The 21,403-nt window shown below is 43.7% G+C and overlaps 1 protein-coding gene across 15 annotated transcripts in view; it reads right to left on the bottom strand.

Moving 5' to 3' along the window:
• Nucleotides 1–721: 721 nt before the first annotated feature.
• Nucleotides 722–21,403, bottom strand: part of PRRC2C (proline rich coiled-coil 2C) — a 70,589-nt gene continuing 49,907 nt past the window's right edge. For 5 of the 15 annotated variants that reach the window (XM_042029748.1, XM_042029758.1, XM_042029756.1 and 2 more), the window contains 12 exons: nt 20,634–20,735; nt 16,416–16,617; nt 15,356–15,559; nt 14,559–14,680; nt 13,916–14,052; nt 11,756–11,990; nt 11,246–11,368; nt 9,471–9,689; nt 8,612–8,686; nt 7,277–7,380; nt 5,916–6,042; nt 722–2,557 (listed from right to left, as the gene is read on the bottom strand). In XM_042029748.1, coding sequence (XP_041885682.1) covers nt 2,294–2,557; nt 5,916–6,042; nt 7,277–7,380; nt 8,612–8,686; nt 9,471–9,689; nt 11,246–11,368; nt 11,756–11,990; nt 13,916–14,052; nt 14,559–14,680; nt 15,356–15,559; nt 16,416–16,617; nt 20,634–20,735 — 1,914 coding nt within the window. In that variant the 3' untranslated portion in view covers nt 722–2,293. The other 10 variants (XM_042029761.1, XM_042029763.1, XM_042029753.1 and 7 more) reach the window with 9 other exon arrangements.

Genomic DNA, 21,403 nt, shown 5'->3' with positions numbered 1-21,403 from the left:
GATTCCAGCACCTTTTATTTACTCCACATTGCTGCAGTTTTACCCTGAACAAAACCAGCCTGGGCAGGAAAGGACTCCAGCCTCTCTGGTGGCCCCAAGCTGCCATTTTGCAACCCACCATGGAGTTGTCAGCAACACCTCTGACCAAAGGTCAACCTGTCCAGCTCCTGGTGGTGCTTGCAGAGCCAACCCCAACACTCCTGGCTGGATCCTCCCTTTCCTCAGAGGTGCAGAGCAGGCAGCAATTACTTCTCAGAGACCAAGACACCAAAGGTTCCTGGTGTTTGTGGGAAGCAAGTTCCCTCTGGTGGCCAGCTGATCATGTACTGCCTGTCCCAAATCCCACAGCCCAGGTCAGGGCCCCAGGGAGGGGGGCAGGGAAGGCTCAGGCCAGGGCTCCCTGAACTCGGTGCTGCCCGGGTGTTGTCACTCATCAGCTGATGGGACAACCGGTGTCACCCTGGCTCCAGTTGGGAACAACTGCCAGCTCCAACAGCTGGAGCTGGAACTCCTGGCAAACACCCCCTGGCTCCTTCCAGGGCGAGGGGTGGCAGCCACGTCCTGCAAGCCCTTTGCTGGAGAAGGGCTGTGGAAGTGCCAGGATACACACAACGGAGCTTCTGGGAGCACTTTGCGTTGGGAGCCTTTCCCTGGAAACGCGGCGCCGGGCGCTCCGCTCGCCTCCTGCAGCACGGCACCAATCACGAGAGCAGCCGGGGGCTTTATTTAGAGAATACTTTATTAGTTTCTGTAATCAAACCCATGTAAATAAGACCGTACATATTTCATACAGTGCGTTACCCCTGTACAAATGGAAAAAAAATTAAGTTTAACATTTCTAGACCAATATGGCTGTTAATTTCTGTACAATGCCAACTCACACTACAAGTGGGATACTTTTTTCCAAAGTTGACATCACAGCTAGTTTCCAAAAATTCAAATTATATATATATTTATATAAAAAGATAACCAATAGCGATTCACTAGGCATCAATAGCAGCAACAGCCTTTCCAGCTTCTGCAGTCATTTGAACAAAATTATACACATTAGACTTTCAACTCTTCCTTCCAAAAATGTAAAAAAAAAAAAAATCCCAGAAAAAACCAGCAAATTCTGCTACTGATGTGGTACCTGGTGCTTTTTATTAGCTTTCAATCATTGTCTGGAAAAAAACCTCTAGAATAACATTATTAAAAACAGCTCCAGTATAGCACAGTCACTACTACATATCATAAGCAGGTACAGGATATCTTACATTCACAGAAGTATCATACAGTACTGTCCTACAGCTAGAATACTAGAGGATACAATTAAAAAGGCATTTATTTGATTTGATTCTACTTTCCAGCACACTGTGGGCAAGGAGGTGGTGCAACGCAGCTCTGATATAAAGAATGCACCTTTGAGATAAAACTCTAGTTCATCTGATAAGGTTTCTTTTATTCTTGTGGCACAGTTTAAGTGCTCGTTGCTGTGTTACAGACAGAAACTGGAAACCGTTTAGGGACCACTCGCATCATATAAAGACAGCTGGACAGGGGTGAACGGAACAAATCTGACTATTGATGCAACGAACCTTCAACTCCAGGGGTGAGAGCCACTGAGGGGGCAGCGGGTGGAGAGGGCACAGGTGGCCAAGTAGCTTTTTCATATGGTGATCTAAATGCAGTAAATTGTCATCCAAGCAGCAGCAGCCAGCAAAGCACTGCCTTCAGAAGGAAATCCAACACTGCCAGCATTACTCTGTGTTAGGTTAAACCTTGCGTGGCAAATACATAGAGCCCTCTGTTTATACAAGATAGAAGCTTCTTAAGTCACTAAGAACTTAACACACATTACTTGGCCCAGCACCATCTTCAGATCTGCCTGTTCTCATACTCATGGGCTTGTAAAAAGATAAAATAGCAGCTGAAGATCAGAGCCTGAAGAAAATAAGAGAAGTCACCGTGTCAGCTAGGAAATGCCTCCCCACCTTCTTCTCTGCTGTTGCTACTTCTCCGCGTTGAGGCTTTGGGAAGTGGGCAGGTGCGAGCCAAACCAGGTGCACACATGTGGGACGTGCACACCCCAAAAGCAGCCTTCCTGCTGTTAGAGCAGATGTGAGCCCTGAGAGCCCAGGGGCTCACAGCTGGACACACAGCAGCTGGCACCACAACTGCTGCTGCTTCTGTGCCCCTTGGGGCTGCTCAGAGCCCGGCAGGGAGAGCAGGCTGCTCTTCATCCTTCGGGCTACCAACTGACGCTGCTGACACCTCGCCCACCCCCTCCCCTCCCTCCATGGGAACACAGCCTCTAAGATTTTGTTTCCTCGGTTTTGATTGCCTGAGGTTTGATTGGTCCAGTTCTAACAGGTTTCGGTGTGGCAGCAGGTGCAGGGGTGGGCTTTTCCTCGGCTTTGTCCTGGCAGACTCCTGAAGAGTCAGCAATTGCCTCAGTGGGTTTGCTCCCGTTCTCCTCCACCTTCGGGGCTTTGCCTCCTATGGGTTTGTTCTGCTGCTGCTGTTGCTCGGAAAAGAACCTCTGGGTGGACTGAAGGACCTCTGCTCTTTGCTTTGCCTTAAGAGAGGGAAAAAATAAATTTACTGAAGAGAAGGCATAGGAATTGGAGTGACTTCACAAGTATTTCCCATATGAAAGGGGAAGGACTGACCGCAGTGGCCAGACTTTCCTAGAAGGGCAATGTCCGTCCTGCTGCTTCCCTGATGTCACCACGTCTGGGTGCTTGGATCCTCAGCAGCATCTTAACACCATGCCTAGGCTTCCCTTGCTCTTCCTAATCCTTCCCCGAAAATGAGAATCAGGGACAACAGTTTGAAGTATTACCTAACATCTTTTTACGTCACTAATACTGCAGTTATGCAGTTATCAGTATGAGCACTGCTGACAGCAGGCTCAAACTGTAGCCTCCTCCTGAGCACAGGTCAGACACCAGCAGAGGCAGGTGTGCCTGCATGACACTGCTGTGGGCCCCGAGGACCACTCCTGCTTGTGTGCTGTCCCTCCAGAGCACACAGCCTCTCTCAGCAGCACAATCTGAGCACCCCGTTTCCCCCCCATGGCTCTTGACACAGACTGTGGAGTCTGCAGCTGGGATGTAACTGAACCAGGGTCAATATTGTGTTGTGTGTGAACTGCAGGCTGATCTGCTTCCTGCTCCAAGCAGGCTCTTATCCCAGGCAGCACAAACTACTGTCTGCCTTCCCCTTCCTTCCCTCCTCTGAATCCTACCAGTAACCCTGACTTGCACCTGTGGAATTCAGCCTCTGTAACATGTTCCAGTTCCAGTTTTCATACTGTGCAGATCAGACACTTCAGAGCAAGCACTTGGCTTTCCTGCCCAGACTGCAGAGACTCCATTAAGAGTTTGATCTTTTGGAAGCTGAACAATAAAGCCCAGTGCAGTCAAACACCTTTTCATTTTACCATAAAAAGGACTATCTTAACACAAGGAACCCCACATACAGGCACTAAGCCTCCATGTACCTCTCTGAGTATTTTCTGCTTTTTTACAAAAAACGGGGCTGGGACACACACACAAAAAACAACAGAGGACAAAACAGCAAAAGTCTGGAACAAGAGGCCTTGGCTCTCACACTGCGTAGTTGCTCCAAGTAACTCAAGCAGCAACAGAACAGAAAACAAACCTGTGAACTCTGGTGTTCAGGACTGCAGCAACAGCCTGATTTTACTGAAACCTTTTGCCCAAATTTCAGCCATCCCCTGAGTTTAAGGCTGGATGACTTGATCACCAGTAACCAAGCATGACAGAGTAACTCTCATTCCTCTCAGCAGTGTTTGCAGGAGATTAAGGACACCAGAACTGCATGTTAGTATTTGCTCTGACTGGCTACATTCAATCCACAGTGCACACTCAGGACAATGTATTAAGCATCACCTGGTAAATCTACAGGCTGCATAAACTGGTGGTAGAAAATGGACCAACCATCTAGAATTTATGGGGCAATCAGTTCTCCCACAGCCATGCATAACCAGAACAACACACTCTCTTGCTCTGACACCTCAGTGCATGGGTTACAGGAATGGCAGCAGATGAAGGAACTCCTAAGTACCATCTATTCAAACAACTTCTTTTCTGCAGCAAACGGGCTCAGTGTCCAAAGGTGTCCCACACAGATGTCCCACACTGCAGTCCTGCCTTGGAAGAAGAGTGCCTCAAACTGAAGGGTCCCAAAGTGCTGTAACAAGTTAGGTGACTGTCATCACCTGCTACTGAAATGCAGCCCTCTCTTCTGCGGAGTGCACCATGTACTGCATTCTACCACTGAGAATTCACCACAGGCACTTCAAACCACTGGGAAATGACTCTCCAGAGTCACCAAGGAGTGAGGCTAGCTGGAACAGGAGGAGCTGAGGATGAAATGACAGCTAACAGGTAGGTGTGCAGCTTCAGTGCTCATTCAAAAATAACCAGGCTCCTGACACCTGAGTTTGCCTTGGACAGCAGTGGCAGCTCCACAACTGCTGACCACAAGACCACTTGAGACAGGAAGCTCCCTACAAATATTTTAGTCTAAAATTCTTATTAAAAAACATCAGGGCTTAGAGAAGGTCTGTGTTCAGCTGTTAAGGGCCTGGCTACTAGCTTGGGGTCCAGAGGCCCCTTTACAAAGCCATGACTTGCAGACACATCCCTGCCCTAGGAGCTGTCAGACTGAACTGCTGCTAACAGCACTGCTGTTCACATACTGACCTTCATGTCTCGTTCAGCCTTCAGCGCAGCCTGGGCCTGAGTGCCTCTGGCTCCAGGTACTGATCCACAAGGACCTCTGGCCACACGTGGTAACTGAGGGTGGCTCATAAGGCCTGTGGTCATCTGAGACGGCATCTGACTATGCAGAACTACTGGCAGCCTCTGAACAGGCGCTGGGAAGGTGTTAGTAAATGGGGCTCTTACCAATGGAGGGAGCAGGTTAGGCTGAGAGAGGATCTAAGTGGGGGAAAAACAACAAAAAGAGACATTTCTCAATTAGAAAATTGCCAACTTGATTGCACGTTGGCATTATCTTAAAGGGGAAAAAGTTGCCACTCTGCTATGAAATGAATGTCAAGAAAATAGGCTTGAACTGCAAGAGCAAACCAGCCCTGCAGTGCTACTGTGCCTGAAAGCAGCACTAACAACTTCAACCCAGCTTGGAACCAGGGAGAAGACCCTCACAAGGCAGTGGAGCAGTCACTGGTGAAAGGCAGCCCCAGGAAGGTGAGGCAGTTTCTGCCAGTGACAATTCAGACATCAAATCTCAAGTCCTGCAGTCAAACACTCCAAATGCTAAAAGGAAGACAGAAATATCCTACACCTTTAGAGAGGCTACATTTCCCTAGCAGCCTGGCTCCAGTCACCTGCAACAGAGATGCACGACCCTTGTAAGCTGTGCTCCCTGGAATGCCAAAGCAAATCAAACACTCTGCCATTGGCCCTGCCTTGTATGGACTGTGTGACCTCACAGATTCTTTCCAACCTGAACTGCTCCTTTGATACTTCAGAGCTGCAAATCTGCTTTGTCTTTACATATGTAAAATATACACTGGGACCCTTGTGAGACACGAAGCTTCTCCTGTTCCCCAAGCAAATGACCTGGTTTTGCAGGACAAGGTGCATTACAGCTGCCTGGGGAAGCCAGAATGCTGTCTGTTCTACATCATTCACAACTCGTATTAAATCCCTCAGCGTGCACAGAACTCAAAATTAAACACCACAAAATCAGCACTACTTGCAAGCAAGATCAGAGAGGTAATTTTTTGCTTTGATCTTGAAATTGGGTTTCTTACGCCATTTGATTTTAAGGATTCCATTTTGTATCTCCCCATGATAAAGCCTGAGGAAACACAGTTGAGTCAGAGCCACCAGGTCATACAGAGGAACAAATCTGTTTGTAGCAAGCCACCAATCACCTACCTGTGGTGCAAATTGTGCAGGAAAGGGCTGTGTCATTCTCACAGCTGCAGCTGCTGACTGGAACTGCTTCTGGTAGACAATGCTGTTCATTTTATTGGATTGATTGTTAGGACTTGTAGAACTGGCCCTAGAGGAAAGAACTCCAGTTAAAATCAAACTGCTTTCATTCAGAGGATGTTTCTGCCCTTTTACAACTTAACTAGAAATTCAGCATTGGAAGGGGGAAGAATAAATCTCCTGGAAAAGCTGCTGTGAAACTTTTTTTATATAGAAGCTTCTTCTATCTATAAAAAAACCTCAGAACTTCAGAATTCAAAGAGAAAGCATTATCAGAAATATTTAGGCTATGAAGAGATTCCAGGGTATGTCTGTATCAAAGAGCCCTTCCCCAAGTACTCATGACAGAAACACTGATGTTAGATGTGTGTTCCACTTCCCATCCCTGCTATCTTATGTTCAGTCCTGCTCCTTTACAGTCACTCTTTACTCTGTCATGGAAGGTTCAGAGCTTGTCACAACAGGCAGTGAACATGCAGCTGCTTCTACTCTGACCTGTTGTCAGATGTTTCAAAATGCACTTGAACGGTTTTCAAGAATTCACAGAAAATGCTCTCCCCCTGTTTTATATGGCTAAGAACATGACCCTCCATTAAAACTTCCAACGTGTTGAATCACCACTAATTACATGAAGCTTGACTGATTATCTGGGGGAAGGGCAGCAAACAGCCCTCAAAGAGAAAAGAGTGAACAGCCTTCTTTAGGAAACGAAGCTGGACTTGCAGAGAGCTCTTGTGCAGAGGGTGTGGCTGATACACTCCAGGCAAAATGAGCAGAGGGGCACCAATGGCAGGGATACCAGCTAAGCTCCGCACACCAGTATTTTCTAAGCTTCAAAGAGTCAGTTTTGTTTACTAATTTCACCTGGGAGCAGCTTACAGACCTTGCAACAACACACACTCCTCTAACAGAACTGTTGCCACAACTGCTGTTTAAGCCTTTAAGTGTTTCTACTTGTGTTTCTACACAATTCAGATAAACTGTCTTAAGAGTTTTATCCCAAAGTACATCTTCCCTGCCACTTCTGTGCTTTATTGGTACAACCCCAGGTCATTTCACATGACTTGTTTAGTATTATTTACCCAAAAAAATATTTTTCACATTTTATTTCAGAGCTATTTACTTCTGTTTAACAACAGCAGATGTGATGACCTACTGCAATGCTGCTCATAAGCTCAGATTAAGCACTGTATCTTGTATCAGTGGCCTCTCACCTCATACCTTCCAGAATAGGCTGCTCATGCATGACTAGGTACATTTTCTAGCCCTGGTTTTAAGGAATTTTGAACTTAAGGGAGGTTTACCGGAAGGGACTGGAGGTTGGGGTAGTACTTCTGCCAGTAACTGGTGGTGTTCCAGGTTTAACGTCAATGCCACCTCCAAAGGCCTTCAGGTCCATTTCTGATATCTGAAAAACACAGCAATTGACATGTTAATTCTAATTAAAAAAATTACGTTTGCTAAGCAGCTGATAGCTTACCTCAATGAAAAGAGGTCACTTAAGTGGAGATGAAAGCCTGACTGCAGAACAGCCTCTTATAATTAGGACAGGCCCAGCACCACAAGCACCTCTGTGTACAATTTTCCTGCCCTATCTGGCACTTGCAGCAATGGTATTGGGTTTCTAACTTGGTCCTCCTGCATAATGACAGGGGGTTTGAGAGTCATTTCATCTATTTGGCCCTAAAAAAAAGAAAAAAGATACATTTTGGAGTTGAGATCTCCTTATCCAAGACTCCCATCTCAGGTACCACATGAAAATATTTAGACGTATTTTCCTACATTTTATGAATATATTCATATATCCAGATGATATTCTGAATATTCATATATTCAGAAATATCTCCTTATCCTGAAAAATGCTGAGAAGAAGAATACCATAAAATAGTCCAGATCTATAAAAATAAACAAGCCTAAAGCACAGCAAAAATGAAGCTGTCATTCATGCAAAACGACCTCCAGACTAACTGGAGCAATGACTCTTGAATGCTGTTTTGCAGATACACTCAACAGAATAAATTAGTTTTTGGAACAGTGTATTTCCACACATGGCCATGAAGCATAACAGCAACAATAAATCAGTTAAAAATGAGAGGCTGGTTTCAGTTGACTTTCTTTAGCAGCAACACGATGGGAATCTTAGAGCAGGGCAGGAAAGTCATCTAAGGCCACCATCCCACTGCAGCTCTTCCCTCATTTTTTGTTGAAATGAGCGATCATTTTCCACTGACAACTGCAGCAAGAAACATGCTGCTGCTTGCAAAGTGGGCTCATAACAACTACAAAGCTGAAAAGATTTGGCCAGATCCCATGAAGCTGGAAAACTGCATGGTGCTAAGATCACCATACACAATCTGGGGGTGTGGAGATGTAAACTTCATCGAGGTGGTCTGAAATTCTGACTCCCATTACTGTCCAAGACATGGAATTAACAGCCAAGATTTTTCTTATCACAGCTGTAAATCACTGGGACTGAGGGGTTATTTTATATTCAAAAGCACCCTAAAATCTAGGCCAGAAGGTGCAGGGATTTCAGGTGCAGCTGCAGAGGTAGATCAGTCCCTGAGGTGGGAAGACCTCGCTGTTCCTGCCAGTCAGCTGAGCTGTGTCCATGTCCAGGGGTGTCACCCACTGCTCACCTGGAAGCGGACTGCAACTGCCGAGTGCTGCACACTATCCGAAAATCCCCGGTGCCTGTAAAGCTGGGATTCCATCTAAGACAAGAGACCTTGTGATTGGAAGCCAGCTCCACACATCCCCTTATTAGCAATTACCTTAGCAGCTTCACATAAAGGAGAGGAGAGAATTCCCCCCTAGCTTCTTGCACTGTTTTAGTGTTATTTCCTTACTGGACCTGTCACTCAGTTTTCCTGAGCTGCAGGACCAGCCTTTTCTTTTTTCATTACAGAAAGATCCTGTCTTGCATACAATGCTACATTTTTAATATGCACCATTCTGTGCTATTCAGAAAGGCAGATCCCCAGCAATAATAGTACAGTTTAATTCTGGCTTAAGGTCATGGCTGATACAGAGTCCACTGAAGCCCCTAAAACTCCCTTTTGTTGCAATGGAAACCCTTGAACCCAAACAACTTGTTCTGGTTTGAGTCTAGAAGCAAAGCAACAAACACAAGCAGGCCCAGAATCTGCCACCAGCCTTGACAGAGTCATGCTGGTCCCCTGCTGCTCTAACAACAGCTCAGTACTATTTTACATATGGCTTCTATATGAAATCCCCTACTAGTCCATGATGTCACTATCAAACCAGGTATTCCTGCAGTGCAAATGGACCAGCACCAAGTTAGCTACTAAACCTCAGCTAAAAGCACAGACCCAGTCAACTAACACACTAACCTTGACTGGCTTTTTTATCTTTTAAAGCTAGGGCAGATTTTTAAGATGCAAGAAGTCAACATGAGTTGCTGTGCTGGTTATATAAACCAGCAAACAGCTGTGCTTCAAATTAATTTCTGTCCTGTAGATGTGGCAATGTTGTTACCTTTCCAGTTGCAGCAATCATGCTGTGCTGAGTTCCTGCTGGGATCAATCCTCTGAAAGGCTGGGTCACTTGTGCAGGTCTGCTCAGGTTTTGAGCCTGAGCTTGTGGTGGGGTGTGCTGTAGTGGTGGTTGTAAGGACTGGGGTAGGGCAATCAGTGGCTGTGCTGTGGATCCAAAGTTGGGCAAAGAAATCTGTGATCCTGGCAAAGGTACCGTCACCTGGAGAGAGAGTACAAGATCACCAGTAACAGAGACACAAAGGCCATTATGTACCTTTCATTACAAGCTCTATTTCAGCTTTATTCCAGGCAAATGGCTTAATGAGTTTATTTATTTAACCAGAGAGCTGCAAGCAAATAAGTGAATTTATTGCTCGGTTTGCCCTTATAATCAGGTCTAATGGGATTTGGGCCTTTGCAGAAACAAAGGTGCTTTGCAGAAACAAAATTTGGTGCTTTGCAGAAACAAAGTTGCATGAGATCTCCTACCTCTGACATCATTAATGTGATTTCACTGTGTGACAGGTGAAGGTTAATTCAACTCAGAAAACAAAAGTAGAATAAAATAACCATTTTGGGGGTAGGGGGACAGGACAGGACCGGACTGGATTATTTGTTCACTTCCAATAATTTTAGTCATCAAAGGACACTGGGATGAAAATTAGGTTCTACTTTCCACGAGTTCCAACAACCATCAGTTTGAGCTTAAAAACAATCCCAAAACTACACAGCCTGTTCCTTGCTTGCGTTTACCGTGAGTGCTGTGGGCTGAAAACACCAGAGAGTGGTAGCAATAAACATGGAATACCACAGCAGTGACCTCACTGGCAGGAGTTACTGCATGTCTTGGTCTGACAATCTACTACCTGCAAAATTATATTCTGAGTGTGACTAGGAGAATGATACGAGATTCCAAATGCTAAAGGCTTACCTGGATTCTGCTATGAAGGATAAGAGATTAAAATTATAGAGACAGCCAGAACTGAACACATTAAAGGCACCAGCTCTTCTAAAAGGTCCTTAAAACTCTGTGCTAGATTTCCAACAGACAACGTCTAATCTTTCTTCTAGATTTCTGTCTTGGCAATTTTTCCTGCATATGAGGTAGGCTATTATAATAAATCACAAGCTTTTTTTTTGAAGCCATTTCAATAAAAAAGCCAAACCAGAAGATGGAAACCACTAGACAGTATCCCGTAAATATGACAGAATGCTTGCACAGAGCAATTTAGCAGTTCTTTCACAAAAGAATTAAAAACCCTTCAAATCAGTAGAGGTATTTTACTGACCTGGCTGTCCTGCATGATCACCTATCTGACTTCCCAGTTATTTTCTATGTACTGGCTATCACTGGCACATGGAGCACTCCTGGGTCCCAGCTCATTGAGAACTAGCGTCAACAATCAGGCTTCACTAAGCACCTGGAGTTTTCCCCCCTCCCTCTCCACCACTCCCAATATCTGCTTCCATAAAGGCATCATGTACCTCAATCAATGAGCAACAGCACTGTGCCAATTAAATCTTTGCCCATCACTGACAAATGAACTATTCAAGAGAAGAATGCCAGGGACAAATGACCAACATGAACGGCACGTCACCTAACTTCTCAGCCATTCAGTTTGTTTAGTGCTGCTGCAGTAGCCCTCCCTCACTATTAATAGTCAATTTTTATTTTGGAAGAATTAAAGGTTGTCTCAGCCCTCCCCTCTATTCCCACCCCACAGACATCATCAACCACAACATGCTCTTAGGAAGAATACAATGTAGGAAATTTACCATGCCATAGTTTACCTGCTGGAGAGCACTGGGAGACTGTGCAGTGTTGTAGAAATTGCTCTGGCCAGGCTGCTGAACTTGCCCAGAGTAGAGATTTGAAGCCTGAGTGAGCGTAGCTCTGGCCTAGGAAGAGCAAGAGACACCATCCCATTAAGAGCATTTAGAGAACAGTTCTGTGATGCATTAGCCAGAGCAGGAGAAACCACAGCATGGGAAGCTGACAAACCTGAAGGTTTCACTTTGTGATAAAGCTCTCATTCGCAGGTGGTGGAACAGCCCTTTACCATCATTAACAGAAACTAAACCTGAAGCTCTAATTAATGATAGAGCACAAAGAACCCTGTAATTTGGGGAACATGCCTCAATTCAGAGATTATGCTAATGTACACTTATTAAATTAAAAGGACATTCTCTTCCAAGTGTCTTAAGTTTCCTGCCACCCAAGTTGAGCAAGACTTGATTTCCTCTATCAGTCCACTGCAGAAGTTTTGCATTTGGAGCATTTCCTACCTGCAGAATGTGTGTATCAATCAGCTGAGAGCCTCCCAGTCCTGAAGCCTGCCCAAGCTGATGCTCGTATAAGATAGGAATAGGCTGAGTATTGGAAGTCTGCTGGAATGCCAGGCTGGACTGTGCCTTAGCCAGCTCTTGGTGTTGCACTGCTGGGAAGTTGTGTAAGGCTGTGCCAGACAGAACCACTGGTGATGGCTGAGACAAACCACTCTGCATAAAAGCTTGCTGGGATCTGCAAAAGATTGAAGTGTCCTTCATAAAAATTCTGACAGAGCTCAACAATGAGCCACCAAAAATGAAGAGCACGGCTTATATTCTTTGAACAGAATTAGGATACTTAGCTCTATCGAACAAATTTTCACCTGAAAAAGTTAGATTTTTTTTTCAACTTACTCTGCACATAACAAAATAACAGCTGCTACTAAAGGCCACTGGAAGAAATGCTGAGCCTTTTTACTAAAATCTTAGATCACAGTTACCTATTTTGATGTTCATGCTGAAATAGTTCTTGGGTAACTTAACTGCAACATAGAAAAGCTGCCAGTTCTTAGTTCCTGTGCTACAAGGTAGATAGGAAAGCACATGTGAGTAGCCCCACTTAGTCATTAAATGAACTGCTTTGTTCTCTTGACTCCACAGTACAGCTTCTAATACTTACAGCTTAAATCACTGGATGCTGACAATAATAGCTTCCAAATGAATGTTTTGGTTTCAAAAGACCTCACACCCTTTAATTTTAACTAGATATTCAATTCTTTTGTCACCAGCATGGGGAAGTTGCAGTTTGTTTAAAGAAGACCAAAGCTAGTACAGCAAAGCACCACAAATAGGTTTGGTCCATCTGAAGTATTTATCCAAACATTCCCATTAAGAACTCTGTGAGTAGCCACCTTCAGACTGAAGAATCAAAGAGGTTTTTAAATAAATGCCCTTCTCAATGCTTTTGAGATCAGAGGACGAGTGTTTTTGATGTGAAAACACACTTTACTCTGTGCTGGATATGTCTGAGCACAGCACTGGTCCTGTTAATCTATTGGTGTGGTGGGGTTTGCTTGTGACCACACCTGGGTGAGCTTTGTTCTGCACCCTTCCTTCACTGCAAAACACTCTTACAGTCATACTCTGAGCACTGGAAAAAACTCTTCCCAGACTGTATGCAGAGGATTGTCTTCAATGGAGCCAAAATATTTTTCACAAGTTTTCTAGAAGTTCACTTCTAACTTCTGGTTGTATTGTTTTAAACCAACAACCTGTACATGTCCAAGCTTATCTTCCTATTTACTATGTGGGAGAAGTACTCATACTGGTAGAACTCCATTAATGCCATGTTTGTGTGTGATCAGATTTATTTAATCTGGACCACATGCCAGCCTGATTGTGTTTCTGCAGTTAGCCAACAGTTTTCAACAGCTTTTGTCAGCTGTAGCAGGACAAGCAATATTTGGTCCCACAAACTCAGCCAAGCACAAAGTCAGGATACAAATGTAGTTAATTAAACCTTCTGTGGCCTCAGCCTTCTACATGGTAACAAGCAAGGTTAACTACAGCCCATGCAAAACCCTAATTGAATTTCCAAAGAAGCTTTCTCAAAGTGGAACTAACAACATTTGTCAGAATTATACTGCTGTGAATCAATTTCGATAGGAAGTGCAAGGAAGCTTTGGAAAGGCTTACAGGGGAAGTTTGTCTGGCTATTAATGCCATTTGAGAGATGCTGGTCTTAGTGTTATCTTTTGTAGGAAACAGAAAACATTCCAAAACATGCCCTGCTGCCCCTCGGACATCTGAAACAATGTTTTTTACCACCTATGAGTTCAAACTGGAACTTCAAAGTGTTTCAAGACTTCAGCGTTGGTTTGATTGCTGAACTAAAGGGACAGACATTTTCTGTTCTCTTAGTATGACAGACTGATGTTTTCAGCTCTTTTGCCCGAGTTCCTAAAGATACAACTATCATGCATAATTTTTGAACCCACAATTTCACAACTACTCTGTACAAGGCAGACAATCTGCACACACAGTTCTCAGACAAAAGAGATTTCAGGGAAGACAGGAAGATGAGGCAGCTATGGAGCACAGAACACAACGAATCTGCAGGGAACAACGTTCAATAATTCTGACACTAAAACCCCAAAGAAATCTGCATATGCTACCTACCTGTAAGGTTGTAAGGAGGAATTAAATAACTCTTGGGCTTGTGAAACAGCTGGTGCTGCTCCTAAACTCAGCTGAGCTTGATGCTGTCCTTGCAGAGGTGCATAGATGGGGATGGGGATCTGCTGAACTGAAGCAGGCTGCATAAAAGAGAAAAAACATTAAGTTAGAAAACCTACAGTTCAACATGTGCCAGAATATGTCAAATCCCAAGGCTGCATGCAGAGCTAGTATTGCTCCCCGTAAGAAAATTACTTTCTAGTTGAATCTCATACTACTTCTCACAAATAACCAGCAGAAACTGAGTGAAATATTCAGATCTGCATACATAACAACTGCATGAGATTGCGTATCATTTTGTACTACAAAAGTTGAGTAAGCCTGGACCAACATGGCCACAGAAACACCTCCCAGGAGTATGAACTTTCATATATATTTGTGAGTGGAAGCTTATTCTCTCATCTTTCATGACAAATAATCAAACACTGCCTGCATGCACCAGAATGGAACAGCAAGGGCAGCCATAACCTCATTTTTTGCAGTCTTTAATCTCACTCTCCCCTGCCCCCATCAGATCATTAGTAAAACTTTAAAGGCAATATGGATAGTGAGGGGGGAAAAAAGAGAATTAGGAATCCCCAAATACCTGAGAAAGGCCTGGCTGAAAGCCTTGCTGTTGGGCCAGAGAAGGTGGTGCCAAACGCGCATGCTGGGTATTGAACAGATGACTTGTATCCATATAAAATGCTGGGATTTGAGCTGTAGTACCTCAGGAAGAGCAATACAATTAGTACATGATTCCCAACATCTCCCTGCTAGAAAGATTTTTATCAAGAGTTAGAGATGCAGCTACTGTCAGTACTTCCCACTGTAACAGCTGACATAGAGCCTGGGAGAATGAACAGCACTGGAGAGCTGGGTGCCTCACCAGCTTTGGTATCTTTTCCAATTCATCCCCAGAATCTACCAGTCTTGCACAGGTATCATTAATCCCACACAATTTTGGAGGGATTAACAACATATTGTCGCCAAAAAGGCATGTGGGTGAAGGGTAAGATTGTTATACTGTCATGTAATTTAACTAGATTGTTAACTAGATGTAGGATTTTCCTTGAAGAAAAAAATGTCACAGCTCTCAACTACTGAAGCATTTTAAGAAAGAAATTAAGACTAAATCATTCCTGGTCTTAAACAGCAGTTCACAATTCTGCAACAGAATTTGAGACTCAAACTTACTTTCCTCAACAAACTAACACACCTTTGTACTCCCTGCTAAAACACTGCAGATTTAGAGTAAGACAATTAGTGAGTATTTGCTTACAGAACACTCTTTATCGTTCCATCTTTACTGCAGAGAAAAACCAGAACCAAATTCAACTTTCCAGCTTCAAAATTCAAAAAAAGCAGATGTGTGGCTTCTCAGCCACAAACACCATTCATTACCTGCTGCAGACTGAGACACATAGACCTGGGGACTTTGCTGCTGCTGGGCAATGAGGGATGGCATGCAGCTCAGCTGGGAAAAGTGGCTGGCAGAAGCCAGACTGCTTGTCTGCAACTGCTGGGGTTTCACTTTACAGATATTAGGAGGGTCTGAAGTGCTTGCAGTCTTTGTACTCAGTGAAGAGGTTGTGTATGTTCCAGCTCCTAGGAGGAGAGAAGCAAGGGATGCATCAATCAAAGACATTTCATTCTCATCATTCAGAGGTCAAAGTTTTGGGACAGCTCTGTAAGCACAGCCACCAACTGGTAAAGAACACTGAAATCTAATGCAGCTGTTTCCACCAATACAAGAAAACATAGGGACAATTCTGTTGAGTTCACTATGGGAAGTGCTGCAACCCTGATACATCTCCCTTTTCAGGCAGAGGAGCACACAGAAGTAGTGAAGGAGGCAGCTTGGTTAGTTATGCAACAACACATTGCAAGACAGAGTGGTTGTGCCTCTCATGGAGATATATTTTAATATTCCAAGGCATGAAGACGTAACCAGATACAGCACTTTTTGTTTGCTGCGAAGAACCAAGGTGGCAACCGGCACTATTTGCGAAGAGCAGCTGGACATTTGCTCTGCCTTTTGCAAGTAGGTTGAGGTATGAGTTCTTGAAGCTTTAACTTAAAAAGCAAGAGCACAACTGGACGTAAGACTGCAATTAGCTAGACATCAGAACTATCCTCTGCTCCAAAATCTATGTGCTTGCCTCCATTTGGCTGAACAAAATGAAACCAATAAGGTGGACAAGAGAAGTTTACCTTCTCCTTCAAGTCCATATAAGTATCTTAGGCAGAGAGACATCTTAGGACTATTTTCAGCTGACTGAAGTGAAACAGGTGAAGTCAGTTAACAGATTATTTGGGAAGTTGCTGTTCAGATCTGACATTCCATTTCTAGTATAAACCTTTTGTTAGCTTTGCACTAAACAATTCCAAAGGGAATTGAATCCCTTGAAAAATATAAGCAAGGAACAACACAATGGGACACTACAGCTTTGACATGTGGTACCTGAGAGGGAAGTTGTGGGGGTAACTGAGGCCACAGGAATAGGAGGCATTGATGCACTTGAGAAAGAGCTGTAAGTGCCACTGCTTGGCCCAGTGCTGCTGCTGCTGCTGCCACCAGCAATGGGAGACGCTGCCGAGGTGACCGGCGAACTCTTCTCCCCCATATTTGGGGAATTCTCCCATGCTTTGCGTGCAGACTCCATCTATTTAAAAGAAAAAAAATTTCCTCATCTATTAGGAAGTTTCAATCAGTCATCCTTCCTCTTTTAACAGTTCTTTTTAGTCAAAAGGCAGTCTGGGCTTCATGCGAGCCTCTTTTTGAAGTCACTGTAATCGTGCAACTCTGTTCATGCAAAAAGCATACAGCCTGAAGTTGGAGCTGGTCATCTGTTCCAACTGCACATGTGCACAGTTCATCATCTTAACATCCAATGCTCAAAACAGAATTTACTCACACTAATTTGGCTTGGTTTTGTTTGACATGAAGAGCAAAGACACAGTGAGCAAAAGAAGGTAAAACCCCCCCTCTACATACTTCCATCAAGTCCTTTACTTCCAAGTTACTCGGGCTGTTTAAATGAAGCAGCCCCTTCCTTTCTTGGTAAATCATACACTTTGAGTGACCAACAAACACATCTACTTCACACTTCAGTAAACTTGACAGCAGTCAAGTTTAGATTTCCAAAGCAACTGCTGCTCAAAAAGCAACCACAAGCTGACACGGCTTGTGTGCGCTGCTTTATGTTAAAGCTAGAAGTGCTTCATGCTCCTCTATTTCTATAATAATTATGAGCTTATGTCTTGCACAGCAAGGGAGATGAAACTTTAAATATTATAGACACAGTTGTCTTCCACCATGAAATGGAAACGACATCATTTTACTGCAGCCAGTAAAATCCAATTATTGCTACATTAGACACGCAATGCGAAATCTAAATTGAGACACTTCTGAGGGTCCACTGAACAGGAAACATTAATGTTCAGTCTACACTCACTAATTTAAAAGCTCAGACATGGTCCATGAACTTCTGCACAACCTTCAGCTGTCTCCAATGGAAACACAAGTTTTGCTAGCAGAGCTGAAATTGCTCACTGTAAGTTCCTCGAGGCCAGGTGCTGTCTTTAGTGGTGGATATATTAAGGGGCAAATATATACTCACCACAGTCTGCCCTCACTGCCTGCATCAAGAGAGCTGCCCTAACTGGGACCTGCAGTCTCTCAAAGCCACACTTGTCAACCTACCCTGCTTTACATGAGTTAGGCAGTCTGGACAGACTAAACATGGCTTAGGTTGCCTAGATGCTTCAGGAGCGATAAAAAAGCAGAGCAGTATCAAAAGAAGTGGGTCACAGGTGATCAATACACACCCATGTGGAAAACTGAGTTCTGGATTTCCTAAGAGAATAAAGGGGGAGGAGGGGAACTTAGTTACACATTAAATCCTTTGGGGGCAAGTCACCTATTTTCATTTTTGAGATCATCTTCCCCAGCAACCATTCTCTGTTTCCTCTCCACAACATTTTCCTCCAAATTGGTCCTGATTCTCACAGACAAAGCAAACTTTATTAGTCACTAACATGCTGGAAATGATTTTGTTTAGGTGTATTGCACTGGCATTAAGAGAAAGCGAGTAAGTACCTGTGATTGTCAGAACAGAGAAGGTGTAGAAGGTTCTACTATGTTCACTGGATGTCCTGGAGAAACCACTGATAGCAAAAGCTACATACTGCATTTTGTCACATATAGGGCATGTAATGGAGTCCTGAAGTTATCTAACAGCTTTGCTTTTAGAGAGCTTCTTAACAACCTCTAACTTTGATAAGCTGGAAAAAAAGATGCAAGAGAGATGGGTACTCTAGGAATGCCTGTGCAGCACCACCTACAGACAAGATACGGAGGAATAAGAGGCTCTAAAATAAATGAGACTGTGGACACTGTTGTAGTTTCACTGCTCACTTAGGGGGAAAGGAGGGCACAAGGAGGAGATCGTGGCTGCTTGAGGCTTCTCTTCATCATTGATCCATTGGGGCCTTCACATTGGAATAACAGTCCTGTATGTATTGCCCAAAACCTCCACTGGAGCCAAACCCCAACATTCCTTTCCTTAAATACACCAAAGTCTAAATGGTTAGAAAAAGAAAGTCCAAATGCGTCAGATTCTGGACCAGATGCCTAGAAAAAATTTTAGATGAAACCTTAGACATGAAGAGGGCCAAAGCAGCTCAGTTTGAGACTGCTTTGTACTTCCTTCTGCTCAGCTCCTTACCTACCAACAGGCCTACGAGCCAAGTCCTTAAGAGGATGCCTTAGTAAAGGTGTCTTTAGCAAAGACTCCTACTCCAAGGAAACGAGATCTCAACAAGGCTTCCCATATGAGCCCCTTATACCTCCACCAAAGAATGATGCCAAGTAGTGGGAACAGTTGTGGCCAAGTTCCCCACAAGTCTCTTCACAGACAGCTTTCTGTGACAGGGGATGGAGGAAAAAGAAGGTGCAAGGATTAATCCTTTATGGAGGCAGAACCTGGACATCTTGTTCTTTTAATAAAATGAAGGACATGCTTTCCTCTCTCCTGCTCCAAAAGTTATCTTTTGAAAGAAGCAAGGATTCTGCTGAAGAGGATGACAAAGAACAGAGCTGTGTCTGGACCAGAGGCCTGCTGTGAAAGTGACAGTCTCAGAGTGTGCTCCAGAACAAGACTGTTGCCTTCAGCATTTGTGAAGAGGAGGTAGAGCTCCAGTGCCTGGAATAAAGAAATCAGGGACAAAGCTGCTTCCAAACAGCTTTCCACTCAGATTTTGGTGAAAAGGTTCTTTAAAGCAGCCTCAAAACGTGGATCTTTGACCTATTTTGTTACCACGCATCCAAAATCTATCATCCACTGAGAAATCACTGACACTACAAGAGCAGGAAAAGAAACTGCAGGATGAATGACCTAGAAACCACAGCTTGCTCTGTAACTGGGCAGTGTCCCACGCTTTGCCAGTAACACCCCTACCTGTATGACACGGGATGCAATCTCCAGCTGCAAAACAGTCAGAGACTATTTCAAAACAACACTTTCAGACGCCAGAAAGTCACGTTAGGATAACTTATTACACAAGAATGTAACAGAAAACCAGTTTTCTTTTAAACTGCTTGTCCCTCCAGTGCTATCCCCATTTCTGCAGGTCTGTTGTTTTAAAGAGATGTTATACTTTTTTTAAGAAATGAAGTGTTAACAGAAGAAAAGCAAAGATTCAACAAGAGAACATGAGTATTTCTCATCTGTAGAGAACACAAGCAAGCAGCTGTCAAACCATGCCAGTGAGACACGTCTCACTGGGATTGACAAGCAAGTTCCTCCAAAGCATTAGTTCTGCATCCAATCTCAAGTTTCATTTCTTCTAAAAATTTAAAGAAACCAAGGTCAAACATCACTATTCCTCAATATCAGAAGCGGCAACAATACTTCTACTGGCTCAGTAACCTGCAGTCACAGTAACAAAGCAGATCTAAGACACCAAAATAAGAAAAAAAACCCCAACAACTTCTAAAAACTCAGTAGCAAAGCTAGAGGCCAACTCTGTGTTAGTGAGTTATACAATGCACACAGTACAAAATCCAACAAAATGGGAAAACACCACTCAAAATATTCTACACACTTGCTCTGCACGGGAGAGCAGGAAACAACAGAACATTTATAATACAACAAAACACGTTCTGACTCGCTGATCTAACTGCCCTTCAGAGACACCAACACACCATCTACATGTCACTAATTGGAACTTCAGCCATCCAACTCAAGACCACACTATCACTGCACCAAAGTCTTACAGCTAAGAAGAAATCAAGCTTGGCTTATCAAGCAAATCCTTAAAGACTTTACACCAAACCAGGCAACTTATTTTTAACTCAACACTCAAAAAAATCTGTCAGATTCTGATGGTTTGCCATGAGCACCATGGTCCAATGCTAAAACTCTAGGATCTTGGTTTTTCAGGGCAGTGGGAGCCAAGATTGTTTGAGATGCCAAGTGTTAATGCAAAACTGGGTTAGAAATTTATGGTTTAAATGCATCCTTCAATAGTCTTGTGTTTCAGCCATCCATTTATATGCAAAAGCAGTTCAGCAGAGGAAACAAAGGAAGGCTCTAAAAAAAGGTTCACCAGCAAGTTCTCCAATAACTTTTTTCCCCTGCATGCAAGAAAACGACCCTTAGAGGGATGTGGTACATACCTTGAGGGTGAGGTCGACGGTAGCGGGAGAAACTGGAGTTAGGCTGGAGCTCTGTTGTAAAGTCTCCCTCCTAGGGAGGGGAAGGGTGTGGGGCAGGGGCACCTGAAAGGCAGGCAACACATATCACATTCTAACTACGTCTACTAGAAAAGCCCCAGAAAGCAAAGCTCAAGCTTTATCAAGTGAGCTACAATTTCTTCAAGGCTTGAGCATTTGGCAGGGAGACTGATAAAATAAGGTGAAAATTTGGTAGGCAAGGAAAGGCCACTCAGCAGGTGCCAAGATGCTTCTTATCTCTCTAAGAGGCTGAAGATTAAGGCTTTAAGGTGTCCATGTCCTCTGCATAAACAAACACCAATTGTCTGTTTGGGGATTTAATTTCAAGTACCATTTCAGTTTACTGATATGCAAAAATTCTTCCCAAGCCAAGTCTGTCCCTTTTTGTACCAATACAGTACATGGGGCTTCATGACCTTGAGTTCTGAGATGCAGTTTCTGAAAAGAGGAAGCTTTTATAGACCTGCAAAATCACAGGACCATGAAACAAACTACAACAGATTTGCCATCCAATAATTGAATTCAGTTATTTTCTCTTTCAAAAGATGAAAGATGTGATACTTGGGGAAATAAACCTGATATAATGCTATTGCTATCTTTGCCTATGAAAACTCCAATGGATTTCCTAGAAGTTTTAAAGGAAATGAATCAAAAATACTGCAGTGGCCAGTCTATTACTCCTAAACGTTCCTTTCTTTACTCATAGCACAGCT

The sequence above is a fragment of the Corvus kubaryi genome, unplaced genomic scaffold (assembly GCF_017639235.1).
Source record: "Corvus kubaryi isolate FWS band 111438036 unplaced genomic scaffold, C.kubaryi_AGA036_p1.0 37334, whole genome shotgun sequence".
NCBI classification, from domain to species: domain Eukaryota; kingdom Metazoa; phylum Chordata; class Aves; order Passeriformes; family Corvidae; genus Corvus; species Corvus kubaryi.
The sequence above is the reverse complement of the archived record's forward strand: the minus strand, read 5'-3'. Positions and strand labels throughout refer to the sequence as shown.